Here is a 22,763-nt window from a genome sequence, read left to right as displayed (position 1 = left end):
CTTCCTAACCTTTTCTCCTGAACAAGGCCAAGGAGATGTGTTGTAACAAACAGGGGAAACTGAAACAACTGATTTTTATGGCATCATAGAATCACAGAATGCCAGGTTGGAAGGGACCTCAAGGATGATCTTGTCCAACCTTTCTGGGTACTACTATAGTTTATATGAGATGGCTCAGCACCCTCTGAAGCTGAGACTTAGAACTGTCCAATGTGGGGGAATCTACCACTTGCCTTGGGAGACTATTCCAGTGTGTGACTGTCCTCATGGTGAAAAATTTACCTCTTGTGTCCAGTTGGAAGCTATGGACCACAGCTCCATTTGGAATGAGATGCTATAACTGTTAAGAAGGGCACAGAGCAGAAATCTGGTAAACGTAGAGCATCTATGATAACAATTCAGGCTTCTGAAAATGCTAAGCTTATATCAGTAAAACTCCAGACAGGAATCATCTTTCCAAAGAAAGGCAATTTTTAAAAATAAATAAATAATTTTTTTTAAATTCTAGCAACAAGATGCCTCTTTGTCACAGGCAAGAAAGTTAACACTTGAGCTACTGGGAGAGAATCAGAACTTCCCCAACGTCACAGAACATACATAGACATCTTAGAACAGGAAAAAAAAAAAAAACCTGTAGCACAAGCTCTGGTGATGATAGTAGACTTGGATTTGCCTGTGTTTGGAGATATTAGGAAAATATATTTGTGAGGAAGATGAAAAAAGTAAGAGAAGTTAAGGAGACAGAAAGGAGGGCACAGAACTGGATAGGAGGGAGAAGAAAGATGGAATCAGGGCACTAATGCTGAAATTAAGAAAAGCTGCAGTTAAGAAAACTCTATTGTAAGAAGAGAGGAGACATCCTTAGGCAAGAAGGGAAGGTCCTGACAAATATCTAAAATTTTGTACATGATCCTGAGTATACATGGTGTCACACTGAGTGAGCGCCATATCTTCCCAAAGGTAACCTCAGCTTCCCCATCCTGTCATCTGTCTGTAGGGAGACTTATTTGTGGTTTAACACACATAGTGGTTTATGACTGCCAGGATGCTGGAAGCAGTTTATTTTAGTCTGGGTCAGTAGAGCAGGCTCTCAAATGCTGTCAGCAGCAAACTCAGGTTCTCACCATTTCTGCCTCTTTTCCCCAGGAACTATGCCACATATGACTGACTTTACTGGCAGCTGCTCCTTCTCTCCTCTCCAGGTTAGCCCCAGCAGAACTGAATTTCTGCCCAATCTCCACACTTGCTGGCAGCATATGCTGGATTGGATACCAGCAAATTTTTATTAAATACAAATATAAACTGAGTATGGTAAGGCTCTTTTGTTTAATGTTGTACTGATTAGTAAGTGATGCTATTTTGTTCATATGTGTGTAATCACTTCACTTTTCATTTTAACATTACATTTAATGTATAAAATCTGTTTAGCAATGAAAAAACTCCTACATTCTCCTGATCTTGTGTTGTGGCTCTGTACAACCAGATACATCAGAATTATCTGAAGATACTATCATAGAACCACAGAATCTTAGAGGTTGGATGGGACCTCGAAAGATGATCTAGTCCAACTCCCCTCCCAGAGCAGGATCTCCTAGAGCACATGACACAGGAACTTGTCCAGGCGGGTTTTGAATGTCTCCAGTGAAGAAGACTCCACAACCTCTCTGGGCAGCCTGTCCCAGTGCTCTGTCACTCTCACAGGAAAGAAGTTTTTTCTGATGTTTGTGTGGAACCTCCTATGTTCCAGTTTGCACCCATTGCCCCTTGTCCTATCACTAGACATCACTGAAAAAAGCCTGGCTCTGTCCTCCAGACACTCTCCCGTAACATATTTGTAAACATTGATGAGGTCACCCCTCAGTTTCCTCTTCTCCAAGCTCAAGAGACCCAGCTCCCTCACCCTGTCCTCATAAGGGAGATGTTCCACTCCCTTCATCATCTCTGTGGCTCTGCACTGGACTGTTTCAAGCAGTTCCCTGTCCCTCTCGAACTGAGGGGCCCAGAACTGGACACAATAATTAGATGTGGCCTCACCAAGGCAGAATAGAGGGGGAGGAGAACCTCCCTTGACCGACTAACCACACTCTTCCTAATGCAACCCAGGATCCCATTGGCCTTCTTGGCCACAAGGGCACATTGCTGGCTCATGGTCATCCTCCTGTCCACCAGGACCCCAAGGTCCCTTTCTCCTACACTGCTCTCCAGCAGGTCAGCCCCCAACCTGTACTGGTACATGGGGCTGTTCTTCCCCAGATGCAAGACTCTACACTTGCCCTTGTGGAATTTCATCAAGTTTCTCCCTGCCCAACTCACTAGCCTGTCCACTATGTGGCAGGTGTCCCATAAATCAAAGCAGTAAAGGAACCTCGGTTCATCTTTATAGTTGGAAGACCTCTACAAAAAGAAAACATCAGTGTTACCACCATTAGCAAAATAAAAATGTCTGACCACTTCTAAATGCTTATATAGTGGACAAATACATCACATCATGAATATAGAGGAAGAAGTTATTAACTGAATTCTAATTGAGTTTTGCAGTCATCAGTGGTCATGTCTAACTCTATAAAGATTTGCAGTGTTTGAAGCTTTTGTGAACAGACATAAATCAACTCAGAGGTAGATTACTTGTGTCATCAGTATGTTGAAAAAGACAAGCAGTGACTGAAACACACAAAAATTCATTTTGATTGTGACAGACTGCTGCAAACAACTGATATAGTTAAGCAAAAGTACAAGTATAATGGTTAATTTTCCTGTTTTAAACTGATGTTGGATTAATGTCTGATGTGTCTCTTGCACACTGGTTCCTTTTTTGTTCTGCATACCTATATTCAACTAACAATTAGTGTGTGCTAAAACACCATTCAAAACATGAATGTCAAACTGCCTGGTGGAAAAAAAACAACTGGATGTACAAAACAAATCATCTACCTCACAATCATCCAGAACAGATCACTAAATAAAAAACTAATAAGATTTAGTTGAGTGTCATTACATGTCTTTTAAAAGTCTCTTCAGTGAAGAGTCTGGAATACTTAAGGATATGTTAGATACATGCTTAGAAAACTCAGCCTTGAAAACAAGTTTGATCTATGGTTATTTCAAGACACTCAGAGTTTCTAGACCCTTCTAGTACAACAGAGAAGCTACTACTACAACGATCCTGGTTCCTGGCAAACAGAGAATGACATTAGGAGAGGGTATTAAAGATCTCCAGGAAATCCATCACACTACTCTACCTATAATTGTTTCTCTTTAATATCTCCAAGCTAGGTATTAAACAGTCACATTTGAAACATATTTGGATAGGATAGATAGAAATACAAGCTTACCCTTCTCTCTGTTTCTAGACTGTCCCAGTTGTGCAACAATAAATCTTCTACGGAAAATAATAATAGTAATAATCAAACTACTAACTCCAAAAAATCTTACCTAAATATGTTGCTTTCTTTTTACTAGTACTTTTCAGCACAGCTTTTTCTTGCCAATCTGAAGTAGACAGGGCTTTCCTTACAATTACTTTGCAAGCTTTTTCTTAAAAATAGACAACATAGTTAAACATCCCAACTGTTGGGAGCTGAAAGACTGTAAAATTACAGTAACTTTCCTTTTGACTAACTACTTAGTGTCCTTTACTTGGCCAGTTTCACCAAATGCAACTATTGAGTTATGCAGATACTTAATTTCATTCAGAACCATTTTAAAGAAGGACTGATTTTCACTGAGCTATCACAATGCAAGAGAAAAGAGATTTGGTTTTGAACATACAGAAGAAAAATACCGGCAAACTCAGTTCAATGGTTTGGGCCTATTTTGCCGATATCCTCTCAAAAGGAGTAGAAGACACTGTCTCAGTTAGAGCTTGAGGTGACAAACATAGACACATAGAGAAAAGTCTGCCAAATCTTCGTATGTTGTGCACAAGAAGGTTTTGGACTAGGGAGAGTGCTTGGGCAGGCCTTCTCTGCATGCCTGCAAGACATGTTTCCCTCTCTGCAAGGCTAGAACATGCCAAAGATGAATGTGAGGCAGATTTTATTCCTTTTCTGTCTAAACTCACTTATTATGTGACTCTAAGCAACAAAATTAACTTCTTCAACAGTCTACTCATATATATTGTGGGCATAGTGCCAAAATGTTATTGTAAATATAGTTAATTAATTGCATAGAAAACATTTTGAGATCATCAGAAACACAGTGCTGTAAGACAGCAAACATAAAAATATGTATAAAAATTAACTACTGCAATTTTTAATCAAGATGCTATTAATGTAACTGCCTAAATATTTGTGTTTTGCAACCCAATAGGTAGATAGAGGAAAAAAATAACAACATCCCCTCAAGCCCATTAATTACAGCGGTGGTGCCAGGTGGGTGCTACTATAATTCCATTTGGTATCCATTTAGGAAGGTCAGATTTTAGTGAAGTGGACTGCACCAAGGTCAGGATTGGTAGTAGTGCAGTGATCATACAAAAGCTACTAGACACATGAAAGGAATTACAGTAGATCACACATCAAACATTTTGGCCCTGTGCTTCCTTCCTCTAGTCCTACGGGCAGGAAATGCTCCACATATCCTGTGAGGTGACCAGACATTTAAAAGTAGCCCCCTGTTCCAAGGGCCCTGATAAGGTAATTGCCTGAAAAGAAGCTGAAGAACTTACGCAGCGTAGTTGTCTTCCAGAGTTGTATCTGGAACACACAACACGAATGATCCTATGATGATAAGGTATGGTAAACTATACAGTAATTTTAGACTCTCAAAAACAAAAAAGCGTAAAATGGAACAAAGCTGAAGTTTGCAGCTGGGCTTAGATGTCATCTGTTCAAATACTTTTGTAATTTAATTGTTTAAATTCCTCAGCAAAAATAACAGCTTGAGCAAGTCTGAGCTTTTAAAGATCAGTTTTTCATTTTTATGCTGTTTAATGCTTAGACAGTTTGAGGAATCTCATTAGAGTTTTGAAGCGTTCACGAAAATTCAGGGAGCATAGTATAAATATACAGTTGACAGACTGTATAAATGATAGGTATGCACAATTCCAAAAGAAGGTCTGTATGATATTTTTGGATGTCAAATGTTTCCAGAAAAAAAAAACAAGTGGAATTTAGTTTCTCCAAATAGAGTTGGTGATGAGAAAGCTTGAAGAGTTTAAGTGGGTGGAGTGGAAGTCTGGGGTGGGGGTTAGCAAAAAAGCACAAAAACAATATAACCCAGAGACTTTTAGGCTGTTTCATGGTAGAAATAATTTTATCTCAAAAATTAATGCTGTTTAGCATTAAAAGGATCTTTAATTTTGATTTTTCAAATACTTCATGAGTACTCGGTTTACCACATAGCTAAGATAAATAATATTGTATTTTACTTTGTTTTCATTGATTCACCTAGTTTAGTGGTACAATACCTCAGTCTTTTCAGATGTTTAATATGTTCACCTGGAAACACTGAGGTTGAGTTTCACTGAACACACTCTTCATATATGATGCAAGGAATTTCTTCAAATGGTGTGGTACAACCTGGCACAAAGGTACAAGCTAGAAAACATACTGTCCACAGTGTGTTTGATAAGCTGACATGGGACAGGATTTCTTTTCGCTGTTGTGTCAGCCTATCGAACTCATACCTGGACATCAATCCAATTCTATACAAAGTAGTACAAGAACATTATAAAAAAATAAATTTAGGTTGCAAACCAACTGGTTTCTCAAGATATTGATGCACGTGTGAATGTCAATTTTCTTTGATAATTGCCACAAGTCTCCTCTTCAGACTTGATGCATGTCCATATGATAATTTCATCTACTATATTTTCAGGCAAGGAATTTAGTGTACACCCACTCTTCCCAGTCCTTCCTCTTACTAAGAGATATTATACCTCCCTAAAATTAATTTTCCTGAAAGTGGATCTTGAATATTTGTACTGGTAAATCCGAACTTTCCCTTACATGACTTAAATTCAATTTTACTTCTTTCTTCAGCTACGTGCTATATAATGAATAAGTCCTGAGTTCAGAGAGGTCAATGCAAAATCATCAGTGCCCACAAAATATCAAGGTTCTACCAGTTTTAGTTTCCTGAGAGAATGACAGCTTAGAGTTGACATGCCCATGGGCAGAAACTCTTGTGACACAGAGCTAACCAAAAGGAGAAACTTGACTTACACAATAATGATATACATACACATCCAACCTTAAACTGGGAAACAGAAAAACCTCATATTTGCTTTGCAGCTGCATTTGCTAATCTGCAAATTTGTTTCTGTTCCCTGAAAAACTGTCACAAAGTAAGATTAAATAATAATATCCAATAGTTAAATAACTTAGGTTATCAGAAGAGTTAAAAGCTGTGCTGTTACTATCCTGCAAGTACAGGATGTATCTATGTATAGACACTCCTAAATTCTGCTTGTATCACCTCCACACCTGTTTATTTTATTGCTGGAGAACACACACTTAGTACACCAGAAAAATGGAGTATCTGTGATTTATGCTAATCATTGACATAGAACTTGATGGAGATGCCTGATCCTAGCTCTGTATTTTATTACTCTCAACATGCACTTGTGTTAGCCATTAACATACCAGTGTTAGCCATTGCCTTCTCACTGAAAAAAAACCAGTAACAACCAAAAGCATCAGAGGGCATGAAAAACGTTTTGAAAGGCTGAAGAATGCTCCCATTTATCTTTGTGTCCTACAACTAATAAACCCCACAAAAATATGAACCAGTCTTAAACAAAAAGTGATTGATTTATATCCTTAAGGGGAAAAAAAAAAAAAAAAAAGAAAGCATAGCTTCTGAAATGCAATAAACCCACTGCTTATAGCTTTTAAATATATATTTTTTTTCCTGTGGCATAATCAGGTCTAATAGCAATAATGGGAGATAAAGCAGTGTGCACAGCCAGAGCACAAGCATAAGAAACATCAAGCATGTCTTCTGACTGTACTTAAGGTGGTTGAGCACCAAGCTATCTTAGAAAATCAGTAAGGGCAAGGAACCTTACCCACTTAAACAATTACAAACCAAGTTGTTCAGGGTAACAGTAACAAGGATTTAACTTTGCCGTGGGAGCTTTGAAAAGTGTCCTATAGAGAAATATACTCAACTAACATATAACAATTCTGTATATTTCTGAAAATCATTTTGTAAATAATCCAAAACTAATGAAGGAATACTTAAAAGCAGTAAATGTAAAAGAAAGATGCTGGCAAACAGTTCTGCAAAAGAAAGAAACTTTCTATCCCAAAAGTAGTTTAAGAACTGTGGTATGAATTTGTCATAGATAAAACCCTGTGGGGGACATCAGAGAACCCACAAATATTTATGGAATGAACCGCAATCTGTATACAGAAGTTAACAAATGTCTCATTACCAATGGGATATGGTTTTCCCAGTAACAGAAGCACACAACTTGCATTATATTTAACTTGAGATACTGTTATAATTAAAAATACTACAAAGAAAAAAAAAAGTCTGCTTGATATATTACTGGAAAATACTGTTCAACATACAAAACATTTGTTGAAACCAAAGCTGATGGAAATTACATTTACTCACAAACAGTGAAGAAAAAAACTGCATAATCAGTTTTTAAAAGCTTTCCTGAATTATTTTAGCATAAATTATCACAGCCAAGAATTTTATGTTAGTTTTAATTATGTAAGACAGAAAAGTAACCTTCATATGTGTATTTAATAACATATTTTAAGAATCAGCAAAAAGAAACCCAGGAAACTATAAGAAGTTTGTATAAAGTAACTGAACTTTACTTAAGTAACTTGTATAGAGGGACCACTCAAACCCTTAAAATGACATTAATTCCAAAGGACCAACTAATTATTTTCTCCTACATTAACGGAAACCCAAACACCTTTCCTCCTTCCCCCCAGTATTTCACAATAACAGGCAAAATATAAAGCTACTTAGAGAAAAATAACGATTAAAGGGAGGTAACTTGAAAGAAGAAATGTATAAACTTCAATAATGGGGCTTTATAACAAAACATACAACACAACTTACATGAAATATAACTCTAGCTTTCAGATTTCCTTTTATTTTTCAATTTTACAGCTCATCTGAAAGATTTTTCATTGCATTCGAGTTGCTGAACATTTAAAGTGTGAAAGGTATCCTGGGATTCCGAAATGGAATTTAATTTGTCTCTGTGTCTTGTTTACTTTTTTGAACTGTTCCAATATTTTTAATAATGTTAATGCTAAATCTGAGAATTTCATTAAAATTCTTAGTTCACAGTGTCAAATTCTGTGCTGTGTTTAAAAAGCCCAAAGCATGATGGCAGATTAAGATGATTCAAGCCCAGGTTGCTGCAATACTATCCTGCTGCTAAGTCTGTGGGTACCTATGCGATAAACAGGCTCAGGGCAATGACCTCACTGAAAAAAATGCCTGTGATTTCCCTCAAATTTTTTGAGCTCCTTCAGCTCCCTCAGCCAACTCACTATACACAAGTACAACCAGCAACACCATGGAGGTGTTGTCGTGTAACAGCTTGAGTTTAGATCTGCCGTCCGGTAAGCACAAAACTCATTGCCCAAAGAAGAGTATGGGTAAAGTAATGTTAAAAATCAACATTACATCCATTTCACTCTGAGCTGCTCCAAGGAAGCCCAGGACCATATTTTACTCCTTTAGCCCCTTCACTGGGCATAACTGGTCTGCACATCACTTCCGGTGCTGTGAGGGTGAGAGACTTCTCTACTCAAATTGCTCTTCAAATATCTGATGTGTTTTTGTCCCCATCATAGTAAATAAAGAACTAATTTGGGAAAGAATTAACAGTTCAAAAAATATTTTCAAATGGAAGGAAGGGCTATTTTTAGAGTTAAGGGAAGCAAGTAGCTACACAACCTGATTTCAGTTAAGGAGGTGTGTTCCAGTACTGGTTGAGGAGAAACAGAGACATGAGATTTCTGACGCATTCATTTAAAATGTGCAAAAGGTTATGAAACAAAAAAGAAAAGAAACTACTCTTCCTAGGAGGAAGACAACAAGAACTGCAATAACCTTAGGGTCTCAATAAAAAGACAAAAACCACCTATGCACAACAAGTGTTTATTAACTAAAGATTAGGAAATATCAAGGCAAGTAGTTAAAAATACTGAGCATTTCAGTATATAAAATGACAATAGAATATAATGAAAAGTTTAAAAATATTAAAACTAGCCTAAGATCAGACTACTTTTGTTTTCCTTTTTTGATTTTATTTTGATTGTGTGCACTACAATAGGTTTCAACACAGCAGAACTGCAGTTTTTTGGAAACAAGGAAAAGCAAAAAAAAACCTACGTTAAACAGCACCTCAAACCAGTACAAGCAAAAGAAATTGTAATCTCTCCTCCACTCAGTCACCATAAAATTATTACAGATTTCAAAACTGAATTTGTATTAAGCTCCATGCATACCACACAGCAAATACTAATTAACTGTGTTAAAACTTCTGAAGCAGCTAAAAATATCAGAAGAGCAACGGAACTCTGGGTTCAGGCTGTTGAGTGTGTATCTCTAACTTAGGTCTGACTGCAGAACATACGGTAGTTGAGATCACCCACAGCTGAGAAACCTTTTTATAGAACAAAGTCTAGTGCACTGGCACTAGAGAAAGCAATGCCCTAGTGAAAGTTTTACTTTACAACTGCTATTTACTTCTGACCTCAAGCTGTTAAACGATGGCATCTTGATTAAATAGTAAAAGAAATGGAGTACATGCTACAAATATATATATATAAAATATGGTACTCAACACTTCATAGACTACTTTTTGAAAGAGAGGCTTCTTGCATGCCTGTCCCCCAAATTCACAGCTAAACTGTCTGACCTCAGAATTTCATGACCTAAACCAACAGGCCAGTTTAAAGGGAGTTTGAAAACATATTCCAAATTTAATTCTAAATTGCATACAGGTGTTGGTGAGAATGAGCTACACCCAAATAATGAAACAATCATAACCACACTGTAAACCCAAAAGCTTTACCAGAAAAATGAAATGTGGTTGCCCTAAGCACTGAGGCCTTCATTCTACTGCAACTTATTCACTGCTTAGCAAATAGACTCTAGTTAGGCAAACAACAAAAACAAGGCTTGAACACGAAACATGAAGTTGTTGTCATTGTATTTGTTAAAAAAGTCCCTGCACACTGCAGGGGGGGGCTGGACTAGATGATCTTCAAAGGTCCCTTCCAGCCCCACTAATTTTATGATTTGTCCACAGAAGTATGTGTGAAAGCCAGTCACAACCAACCAAGCATTGACTTGGAACTGGTACATGAGGCCAGGGGACACCACTGCATTGTCCTACACTGCTAAAGAACTGTGGCCTCCACAAGGTGCCCAAGCTCAGAGTGGTTCTCCTCTCTATGCCTCATCACTGGAATCTCTCCCAAACACATGAGCAAGTTCCTGTGATCTTCCAGGTCAAACCTGAAGGAATTTTAGAGTTCTATGAAGATGATCTTTGAAATCTCTGCCTGCCTCTAGAACAGGACTATTTGGTACACATAAACACAACTCTGTGAATCTCCATAAAATTAACTTATTTCCTCCTCCTCATTATGAAAGGCTGGGATGCTGCACATTTGTGCAAACAACTTAGCCAAGTCAGAAGCAGTACATTCAACTGAAAAGAAGGAAGAATTTTGCAAACAGAATGCATATTAAGTTCTCAAAAGAAAACTGAATAGAACAATAAACCATTGAGAAGGGATGTTATTTTTAATATTTAATTATTTTTTGAAAAAAATACATACAATGAGACTTCAAAAAACAGCTTTGACAGCTACAGATTTCAATTTTCTGTCATTTTGAAAGAAAGAATGATGGTAGCCCTCTTTGATACAATTATTAGTATAAAGCATATTTCAATTTGTTTTCTATGAGGAACTGCAGAAAGAAATTAAAAATTATTCTAAGAATCAGATAAAAAATAGGTGCTGCTAATTGAAAGAGAAAAATATATGTGTATTGAGCTTAGTGATTAAACTGATAAATTAAACTGAACAATAAAGTTGTAGAAATGTTTTTGCTATTATGAAATTTATTTTATTGTGACTATGACATTATAGGGCAATGTATTTAAAATATATATGTTTAGGCAAATGAGTAATATTATTGCAGACTCCAGTAAAACTCACAATGAAATTTCAAATAAAAATACGATTGATAGATAAAACTGAACATTTGTACAGTTGAATTCCAAACATAAATTTAGCTTTTAATAGCTTTTGGTATTAGATAATTAACAAGCTACATTTCTGAAATTAAATGGGCTGTTCCAGCTGTTATTTTACAATTAGTTTCCACTGAGGGTTTTAAATTAATAACTGCTGCAATAGCCTCAAACATGCCAATGTTAATTAGGAGTGGTGTTTCCATGTAATGCTATCCATATATATGAGTATTTTACTGGGGGAAAGGTCTAAGGAGACTTTTTTTTTGCCTCTCTACTAAAGAGAGAAGAAGAGAGAAATGTAAATAGAAAAGGACAATATTTAAAATTTGCTCTTTAACATGAATATTTTGACTCAAAACTCCAACAATTAATAAAGCTAAAGATTTTTAAATGCAAAAAATAAAAAGGCAAATTAAATGTAGAAAAAACCTTGTTAAAAAAAAAAAAGACACCTCTGTTTATTCTGGAGGAATAAAGCTTAAAATATTCACTGTTAAAAATTTTTTTGCCTTAACACAGGAAGACAAGAACTGAAAATGGTGGCAGTGTAACCCACTTCCCAACTTCTGAGCAGTAAAATAAATTTCTCTCCTTGAAATACTATGACTTTTTTTTCCCCCCTAAAAGTTCTTTTCACACATAACATTACCTCTGTAGTGTTCAACATTTTCAAATTAAAGAAAATCTGCAATAGAAATTGTAGCCACTGTGACTTCTACATACTCTAATTCCCTATTGTATATTGCACATTTTAAAAGCTGCTCACAAATCAATCAAATACTATTTATGCCTGCATTTTTTCACTGATTATCTTTGATGCCTTTATTTAAAGAAAAATAAAGAAACTCAGGTGCATGTTAATTAATGTTTGCCTACCAAATAAACTCCAATGAAGTATTCAAAAAATAAAGGAAAATGGAAAATAAGTTTTAATAAAAGCTTTATAAAATAATTAACTCTTAAAAGAAAGTTATTCATATTAGGTGCATGTTATGGGAAACACTTAGTCATGTGAATACTAAACGTGTAAGCAAAAGAGAGATTTTATTTTTTTTAACTGCTAATTGGTTCAAAAATTAAAACATTTTTCCTCATACTACACTTACAGAAAATCTGGACTTTTTGTAACAATAATTTAGAGGCATCATTTTTTAAATAAAAATACATCCCACAGCAATTTAATACTGAACAAAAAATATTTCTGAAGACAAGATGCTTATAGATGTGGGTGCTGTTGAAAAGTTTTGAAAAGCATTTGATTTTCTAAACCACATTGGAAAGAAAAAACAGATTGCCACAGAGACTGCTGGCTATGTGTGTGCTTCTTGCATGAACTCCTTCCATCATTCTTTCCTCCCCTCACTCCAGCAGTATCAGCACAGACACACAAAATTGTTTATTACTCTTTTTTTTTTTTTGAACTGAAGGATTTTTGTCAAATGATTATGGACATTACATGATTACTACAAGCATGTTATAGATAAAGCTCCTTGAAAGAAAGATAAATAGCAGATTATTGTAAGAAAAACAACTTTTGTTATTTGTAAATGTTTGAGAGTTAAAAAACAGTGGAAAAAACCTACAAAAATGAAAAACAGTAAAGATACATTTATATTAAAAATTACTTGCATACTTACAAATATGAAATAATTTATAGCTCTCTTTTTGTGATTAAACACTTTACATGTAACTGTTTTTTTTGGGGGGAGTGGTGTTTAAGAATTTCCATTTACATTCACAAATTGAAAACAGTCAAAGGACAGCTTTATGCTTTGATCTATGAAAGATCTACACATGAAAATGACCATGGAACATTCAGACCTGGACTATTGAGCTTTGATGTATGACATGAATGAAATCTTTGGATCTCAAAAATGATGAATCCAGAGCATGGACAATAATTTGATGCTTTATTGGCCAAGCTGAGGAAGGCTTGTGATTCTGTTCACCTAAATCCCACAACTTGATAGTTTAGTAATATTTATTCTGGACTTTATAAGCAAGGACTTTTCTTAATAGCCTTCAAACAGCCTGTATTCTCTATGCTGTTTATCAGCAATTTCATTTTTGTCTTAACAGTATTTTACCTCAAAATTATTTTATTCTGCCTTTGCATGGATACTCCCTGAAATTGCATTAATTAATGATTCATATCAGAGTTTGCTAAAAAAAAAACAACACATGTTGGGGATGACTGGCGATTGCCTATGTAATGGAGCAGGCAACTAGCACAGTATTTGGTATAATAGGGCCCTTTACCAAACACAGAAGTAGAACTAAACATCACCTCAATTTCAACTCTGTGCTGCTTCACACTTAAGCAGAGGCAGGCATCTACTTCCTCTCATTTTTCAGTCAGAGAAACACAATTGCTGGGTCTTGTAATAAAGTTTTTCCCGCTGTCACTCTCCAGTGCTGCCAGTAGCTTAGCACAACTAGTGGTATTCATTGTTATAAATCCCCAACACGCACACTTTATTTTTTAAACTCAGTCCATTTAATGTCATGTTTCCTCTGACTAAAAGAGATTCCAGCCATGCTCAGATTAATTGCACTAAGCACTGTTTGCACAGGAAAATACTGTTGTAATCTAGAAAGGTGGCAAAATGGTCTCACAGAATGTGAGATAATTGGGCAGAAAACCGGTTAAGATTACTACAGACACATTTGATTAGCACCACTTTTTTAAAGCATTATAATTTATTCATGCTGATATTCTACATTAGCCACTTTTATTAAAAGAGAAAGAACTAAGGAAATGACAAAGGGAAAACATATGAGAATGCACAAAGAAGAAAAAGTGGCTTTTCGAACTACCCAGGAGATGCTACTCTGCTTCCTGCAGCCATCTTTATACATGGAAAAGGATCTTCTTTCCTGGTGCCCTCAGAATTACTTTACATTCATGAAAGTCTGTTCTTTTGACAAGTGATTTCCAAATGGTTCTATATCCTCTGGTACGTTTGTTGCCTGGAGAAAGACCTGAGCAATTGATCTAATCTGCTTTGGGTAGGAGGCTGGACTAGATGAACTAGAGAAGTCCGTTCCAAATGTACTTAGTCTTTGATTCTGTGCTTCCCTGGGATTTTTGTAACAGTATTAGACACATAACTGGTTTTAGCACTTGCAACACAAACCCCCATATATTTAAGTTTTTAGAGGAGTGCTTAATCCTAATAAGAAAACTTAACTGATGTCCTCTAAAGTGAACATAGCACTGCTACAAACACCACAACTGCTAAAACTCTCTGTGTAGTTGGCATATACTAACATTCTTCATTCCACTACACTAACACTGTAGCAGAAGCATAATCTTGGATGTTAGGAACCAAGGAATCCATAGATGAGTTTTCACAGAAACACAGAATCTTAGGGGTTGGATGGGACCTCGATCATCTAGTCCAGCCCCCCTGCCAGAGCAGGATCCCCTACAGCACATCACACAGGAATGTGTTCAGGCGGGTTTTGAATGTCTCCAGAGAAGGAGACTCCACAACCTCTCTGGGCAGCCTGTTCCAGTGCTCTGTCACTCTCACAGGAAAGAAGTTTTTTCTCATGTTTACGTGGAACCTCCTATGTTCCAGTTTGCACCCATTGCCCCTTGTCCTATCACTGAACATCACTGAAAAAAGCCTGGCTCTGTCCTCCAGACACTCTCCCTTAACATATTTGTAAACACTGATGAGGTCACCTCTCAGTCTCCTCTTCTCCAAGCTCAAGAGACCCAGCTCCCTTAGCCTTTCCTCATAAGGAAGATGCTCTACTCCCTTAATCATCTTTGTGCCTCTTCACTGGATTCTTTCAAGCAGTTCCCTGTCCTTCTTGAACTGAGGGGCCCAGAACTGGACACAATCTTCCAGATGCAGCCTCACCAAGGCAGAAGAGAGGGGGAGGAGAACCTCTCTTGACCTACTAACCACATCCTTTCTAATGCACCCCAGGATGTCACTGGCCTTCTTGGCTACCAGGGCACATTGCTGGCTCATGGTCATCCTCCTGTCCACCAGGACCCCCAGGTCCCTTTCTCCTACACTGCTCTCCAGCAGTTTTCTTGAGGAAAAAATACTTACTAGACACCAGAGAGACAAACAAGAGTGAGCCCAAGACTGAGAAATGCAATTTTTGCCTCCAAAGAGATACTTGTTCTTTTTGCATGTAGTTACAGCATTCATAAAATTTATTCCCAACATGATTTTTCTGGTATCTTCACTCTGATATTTCTGACTTTCACTCCTTCAGGGCATTAACAATCGTAGAATCATAGAATGTGTGGGTTTGCAAGGCAACTTCAAAGGTTATCTAGTTCCGCCCACCCTGCAGTGCACTGGGACATTTTTTAGTAGATCAGGTTGCTCAGAGTCTTGTCAAGCCAGACCCTGAATGCATCCAGGGATAGGGCCTCCACGACCTTTCTGGATAATTTGTTCCAGTGATTCACCACCCTCATAGTAAAGAACTTCTTCCTAACATCTAATCTAAATCTACCCTGCTTTAGCTTAAGACCACTGCCCCTCATCCTATTGCTACAGACCCTTGTAAACTGTCCCTCCCAAGCTTTCCTGTAGGCCCCATTCAGGTACTGGAAGGCAACTATAAGGTCTCCCTGGAGCCTTCTCTCCAGGCTGAGCAATCCCAACTCTCTCAGCCTGTCTTTGTTGGAGAGGTGCTCCAGCCCTCTGATCATCTTCATGGCCCTCCTCTGGACTCCCTTTAACAGATCCAGGTTCCTCTTGTGTTGGGGGCTCCAGAACTGCACACAGTATTCCAGGTCAGGTCTTACGAGAGCTGAGTAGAGGGGCAGAATCACCTCCCTTGACCTGCTGGCCGCACTTTCTTTTGATGCAGCCCAAGATACGATTGGCCCTCTGGGTTGCGAGCGCTCATTCTTTGCTCATGTCCAAGATTTTCTGTCTCAGCACTCTTCCCTCCCAAAACTGCTAGACATTTCTCTGTTTTATCACATGTATTTGACCACTGATTTGGACACTTCAAAGGTTGTAACACGCACAGCATGACCATACAAGCCACGAAATGGCCACATGATCTACTTTTTCTGAGCCCGCAGTCCCAACTGCAATATTGTCAGGTATTTAAAATCACAAAAAAGTGGTTCTCTCCTTCACTGCTTAGCAGAAACTTAATTTACACTATCTGGCTCCTCCACATTTTTATTTAACTGCTCTTCACTCTCTTTAGCCAGGCTAGGCAGCTGCATTGTTACTCAAAATTTCTTTTATTCTGCTCCCCGACCCCATACCAAGGCCTTCTGGTATCTGCCAGTTCTGCTCAATAAAATTGGCATGGGAATGTACAATTCTGATCATATTTGTTGAAGACAAACACATCTTAGCTGGGGTTTAAGAATGAGAAACAAATGAGAAATGACTGAAATTAACAAACCAATTTCTAGGATCTAGTAGAAAAAAAAAACAAACAGGAGAAATTGTCTCATACTGTGACCAGCAAAAAATGTGTCACTGTACTTCTTTCAGAAGTCTGGTATTTACTGTTACAGTACCTGCACCTTTTTTTATTACATGTATTAATAGTAAACTAAATTAGACCATTTTCTACTGGAGGAAACAGTTATTTTTAGACTGATTTTAATACAGCATAAGAAAATTGAAGTTACTATGTCAATACATTTCTTGCCAACTTCCAATAATCACCTGAAAAAATAATTGTGCCCAAACTTTTTGGGGCACGTCATTTTTCTAACATTCCATTTTAAATTTAGTTCTCTCTCCAAGTTAAGCAAGTAAGCTATTTTGCCTAAGACACATGTGGAGTTCACTTCAGCTTACAGGACAGTAGTGGCCCAGTTTATTTAGTATGACCTGCAGCCATACCAGATTTACCTTCCATCCACTGGCATTCTGTTAATGACACACAAGCACATTCAGTTTTACATGTATGAACTTATGGAAGAAATCTAAAAGATTTCTGAAAATTCTGTTCAGTCTTCCACCATGAAAAAGTTTGTCAGCCTTTCCTAAAAGAACAGCTTCTAAATGAGAAGCAAAAATTCTTCTTTCTCATGAAACACTACAAAAGTGACATTAATTGCATGTGGTTGTAGTTCAGACCTAAACAGAAGACTGCTTAAACCAAAGTGACACCGCAAATTAATTTTGTATCCCCACTCCAGAAACACTGTAAAGACAGTGGTTCAGACAATGATTTATTTGCTTTTATTCTATTAAAAGCAGCAGCAGCAAATTAGAGGAGAAGAGAGGTTGGAAAAAGACAGAAGATGACATGTTGGGATTATTAGGACGCTGTAGCAGCTAATTCTTCAGTAATCAACAGGCAGCAGTAATTTTTTTTAGTCTCTTAAGCTGGATATTGTACAACTTGTACCTCTGTTGATGTTCACCAAGAAATATTTCACCAAAAGACAGGAATTATACATTGTGTGGGTTTGCTACTTGATCTTTAAGCATTGTATGTTTGCTCCAGTTAAACCACCGGCCATGCGCAGGTTAAAAAGGGCAAATAGACAGTAAGTTAAGCAATCTCATATTTGGAGAAACAAATACTAACATCAAGGCTAAGTGTTGAAATATTCTACTGCTGGGGTTTTTTTTTCCTTGAATACAGACTGCATGTCCTGCCCTAAACACACAAAATCCTTTTTATTATCTTTTTTTCCAAAGAAAAACTGACAAGTAGTGAAATCAACTCCACTAGTCTAACAGCAGTGACTGCCATGTAAGAAAATGAATGGCAACCATCACCCATCCTTCTGTAACTACAGTATGTTCTGGGTCAAAGAATACCTAATTAGAAAATGCATCTACTTTAACTCCAAACTGGAATCTTAATATTTTAAATTAAAACCCATTTATTTATATCGCTCAAAAGTGTCAAAGCTTGCTCAAACAGACCAGAATAGTAAACCTCTTCCCAGAATCAAAAGACCACCCACTATCAACTTCAACACTGTCCCACAAAACTCTGCAAAGTAACTTGACACTCTGCCCTGACATATTTTAAAAACACAAAAGCTGGTGTAATTGGATGATTAAAGGAACTAAGATAAGACTAAGTCATTTGACAGCTGCTGAGAAATTAGAACGATCACCAAAGCAGTTAGAGAAAATTTCTGAAAAGGGCAGACATTTTGCAGAAAAAGACACATGGAGCATGATGTTGTGTGACTGATCCCAAAGAAGAGATGTCTGTGGCCCACTGCTTATTTCTACCTTACCAATTTTGTGTTCTGATTTCCAAAGGAGGACTGGATTATAGTGTAACTGTACAGAACTATGAAAACCAAATATACATGGCACAAATCTAGCCCAGAACATTTATGTACATAAGACCCAGAGATCCAGCATGGAAAAGGGCATCAGAACCTTGAAGCAACTGAGCAGCTTCTGGTTTGAAAAGCACGGAATTTCTGCATTTCAGGTAAAGCCGCAAAGATAGCAGAGCAACATTATCTAGTGGGAGATGTCCCTGCTATGCAGGGGGGTTGGAACTAGATGACCTTTAAGGTTCCTTGCAACCCAAACCAGTCTGTGATGCCATGATCACGTCACTGATTTTACATCTAAATTGCATCCCTCCTGTTGCTTACTCACTGGTTTGTAATGTGCATACAATGAACACTGGACAGTGCCACTAGGTGACAGAAACGACCTTACGGAAGCTGGAACTTGCAGATTCTACTTCATGACAGTGGATTTTTCTGATAAATTTTTGGTTGCTGTGAGAAGAGCAGAAACTACTTTTGGTTCTGTAACTCTCAAAGCAGGTATCAGACAGGAGTCTCCTAAGGCAGAGAAGGCAGAAGCAGGAAGAGCCTGTACAATTGCTGGGAAGATCTCTTATCTTTGGACACATTGAGAGCTGGATCAGGCCAAGCAGCTGTTGCTGGTACCAGGCTGTAAGGTTTCAAGCTCCATAATTAAATAGATACAATGCTCATTAAAAAGAGAACAAGAAGAAAAAGAGAAAAATAAGGGGAAAAAGAAAGGGGGGGGGAAGAAAAGAAATAGAAAAAAAAAGAAAAAAGGGAAATAGAAAAGGGAAAATGGAGAAAGAAGAAAAAGGAAAAAATAAGAAAATAAAGGTGGGGGGGGAAATGAAAAAAAAGGGGAAACAAGGATAAACTACTAAAACTAAGCTTACAAGCAGAAACGTAATTTAAGTATTTCCACATGGAAATATGAAGAAAAAGTCTCTTACAACTTCTAAGTGATCAGAAGAGAAACTGGAGATATTTCATGGTCTCCTAAAAATCCTAGTCTCAACAAAAAGTAAAACTTGCTGTCATTTTCAAGGCAGTAAATGTTTTACTGCTGGGAAAAGATTTTGATGTTTGTAATTTCTATTGAAGAGCACTATGAAGTAGTTAAAAATATTGCCACATCTGAAAAACAGACCAACGGGAAGTATAAGACACTTGTTCATCTGTATTTCTGTGACTTTTCTCACTTGGTATTATTTGCAACCATACTTTAATGTCTGGCAACAGTGCCAACTCCACTAAGGATCATATATTACTTTTATCATGTTGATTACATATGTTCACCAGTTTTGCTGCCTATATATGATTAGTGTGGTTTGCACATACTTAGTGACACAATCCAGAGCATGACATTTTCACAGAAAATGTGTTTACTGGGAAAGAGCTCCTTAGAAGTTTGTGTTCTTTCCAGCTTTGATCTACACAACATCAAGAATCCTACAGTCTGAATATATGTTTACCATTTATATTATTAAGATCTATCTCCTTCACACTATATGGCTACTGAGCACTTTCATAGTCACAAAAAATTTCCTTTTCTCTTAGGTGAACTCAGTAGTAGCTGAATAAAAGAAAGCCTCTTAAAATGTTCTCATCTGTGAGCTTAAACTTCGTAATGACTTGACATTTAAATTCTGTTATTCATCAGCACTTCACAGAACTCGATTTGACTAAATGGATTTGAAAGCCCACAAGTGAAGAAAATCAGAAAAACCTGGTTTTGAATATCAAAAGATTGTATGCGAAAAGTATTTTTACAGGCTGCATGTACCCGTTTTATTGATCAATTAACTTCTCTCAAAATAAATTTTTCGGAGTCGATATATGAAAACCCAAACCCCTCTCCCAACACTTACTGATAAATGTCTTTTCTGAGCACAGCTCTGCTAAGAGGGTTGTCAGCCTGAGGAGCCATACAGACAGATCCAATCTTAAGAACCAAAGTGTCTTCTTTAATTGCTGGATTAGCTGTAGTTAGGAGAAGAGAAAATATGCGTTCGATTAAAAGTCAAATGCACGTAGCAAAACCACTGAACAACTATTTCTTCAAACAATCTAAATAAGACTGTCTGCTAAGGATTCAGGTTCTGTTCAGGAGCAACAACTAATGAAAAAAAAAAAAAGTCATAAAATCAATAGCACTGTTGTGACACATAAAACAAAACTGTTGTCATTTAACTTCCTCACAGAGTTTTATCACACATTTTATCACATTTTGTCTAATGCTTTTTTTTGGTCCAAAATTATGTTGATGTCATGGTGAATAAGACACCATTCTTTGTAGCTATATATACACACATTTGTATATATTTAAACAAATGTAAGAAAAAACAGAGTTCACAGAAATTCTAGTATGATATTTTGAAAGAACATCACAGTAAACACGCAGCAGAGTGGTAACACCAGTTGAGACACACACTTAAAAAGCCCCAACTATTTAAAAAGCAAAGTGAAATCCTTTAGTCCCCAAAGCAGATTTTGGTTATAAGAACTAAGGTAGAAAAGTTAAATTGACAAAAAAATCCTGTTTGTGACTAAATCAGAAATCAATTTTTAACTTTTGGATGAAAAAATTAGTAAGGTGTTGCACTAAGTATTAGAATTCCTGCCACTGTGCACTTGACATGGGATTTTTTTTTTATTATACTTATGTAAGAAAAAGGAGTGAAAGTATTAATATACTTCAGATTGTAACTGCAACTTAATGAGGTGGCAAACGCCTATTTGAGAAGTGACCTTAAAATATATCTTAGGCTAAACATTTTAATTTGTCTCACACTTAGCAAAGCAAATAAACACAAGACTACTCTGCATGGTACTACTATTCTGCACTTACTATTACGTAAGTGGGGTAGGACATTTTTTGAAGGCTGGGCATAGTTCTTTTGTGTACAGTTTTCGGCAGATCAAGGAATTAAGTCGATCTTAAAATACAAAGAATTACAGGCATTAAAATTTTCAGCTGGTTTCTAATGAGTGGTAATCTGAGTCATAATTTAGGATGATGAATTTGTATCTCCATTCATTAACCCATGAATTCTCCCATTAGCTTTTCAAAATATGGGAATAATATAGTAAACACAACCACAGTAATTATATATATTTAAAAAAATAAATAAAATTTGGGAAAAATCTACACTACACAATTGAAGTACAACCAAATTTCCAGACCGGAGAGCAATTATGTTGTTCACAATCTCATTTGGTTTTACCCACTCAGTCTTATTTTTGCTGAGCTGAATGCATTATGCTTTTCTAATCTTTCCTTTAAAAGCTTCTTTTCCAGCACTTGATAAACATTTGTGGTGCTTTTCAGCACCCTCTCCAGTTTTATCAATACCCATTTTTATAATACAACTCAAACTGGACATGATATTCCATCATCTGCCATATGCAGAAGTACAGCTACTGCCCTTATTTCTTTTCACTCAGTCCACTGTGACCCTTAAGCTGTTTCCAGCTATTTTTAATTAATTTAACATTCCCACAGATATTGTATGTGATGCATTTCAATCAGAATACCATGAGACACAAAGTCAAACAGCTCAGAGAGGTCTCAGCACATAAAATCTTTGCAAACATTTTATCAGCTTGGAACTGTAACCATAATGAAGAATGGACAGTAGATGTGTTTAACAAGACTAATTTTCTATAAAACTGAATTTATTATAACAAACACGTTGTTCTTTATTGACTGAAGCCTGTAAAAGATTTTTTCCTTTATTTTCTCAGAGGGAGAGCAATAAAACTACCTGTCTTAATTTTATTTGAACATCACAATTTTAATTTTACCTTCAGCTGTCTAAAACTTGCTCTTCTAAGGTGTGTTAAAAATTAGTCTCAGAAAAATAAGATCCCTGACCACGAGTTACTCAGTCAGACTGATTTGAAACTGCTTAATGGTAAGCAAGGAGGATGTTACAGTCCATATGTTACAACAGACTTCAAAGTAGGGAGTCGTGCTCATGTGACAAGTATATATCACTTCCAGAAACGCAGGACAAATGGTTATTCAGTATACCACCTTTTCTTTTCACTATCAACAAATTTATCATGTCATGTCTAGTGATTCTTGATATTTCACTCCTAGTACACATTAAAAATAGTTCCTATTGTCCTCAAACCAGCCAGATGTGGATTCTTCCCCATCTTTACCACTTCTTAAAATTCTTTTCGCAGTTTACAATTTTTATTTATAGTGTTCTGCTACGCAGCATTTCTTGTTTCTTTCTGTATATATTGCTTTTTATATTTAGTTGTCTTTATCGCTAAGTAAGTGAGGGCTGCTGGCCAGAGCTTGAAACACCACCTGATGTA

General features: G+C 36.8%; 2 protein-coding genes across 5 annotated transcripts in view; one reads left to right on the top strand and one right to left on the bottom strand.

The window, feature by feature from the left end:
* The window catches only part of RIDA (reactive intermediate imine deaminase A homolog), a 959,578-nt gene that overhangs the window by 269,130 nt on the left and 667,685 nt on the right, over nucleotides 1–22,763 (top strand). The window lies entirely within an intron of this gene.
* The window catches only part of VPS13B (vacuolar protein sorting 13 homolog B), a 442,966-nt gene that overhangs the window by 161,590 nt on the left and 258,613 nt on the right, over nucleotides 1–22,763 (bottom strand). For all 4 annotated transcript variants that reach the window (XM_051610148.1, XM_051610150.1, XM_051610151.1 and 1 more), the window contains one exon: nucleotides 20,303–20,414. In XM_051610148.1, the coding sequence (XP_051466108.1) occupies nucleotides 20,303–20,414 (112 nt within the window). The remainder of the gene's footprint in view (nucleotides 1–20,302; nucleotides 20,415–22,763) is intronic.

Source organism: Apus apus, chromosome 2, assembly GCF_020740795.1.
Source record: "Apus apus isolate bApuApu2 chromosome 2, bApuApu2.pri.cur, whole genome shotgun sequence".
In the NCBI taxonomy this organism is placed as follows: domain Eukaryota; kingdom Metazoa; phylum Chordata; class Aves; order Apodiformes; family Apodidae; genus Apus; species Apus apus.
The sequence above is the reverse complement of the archived record's forward strand: the minus strand, read 5'-3'. Positions and strand labels throughout refer to the sequence as shown.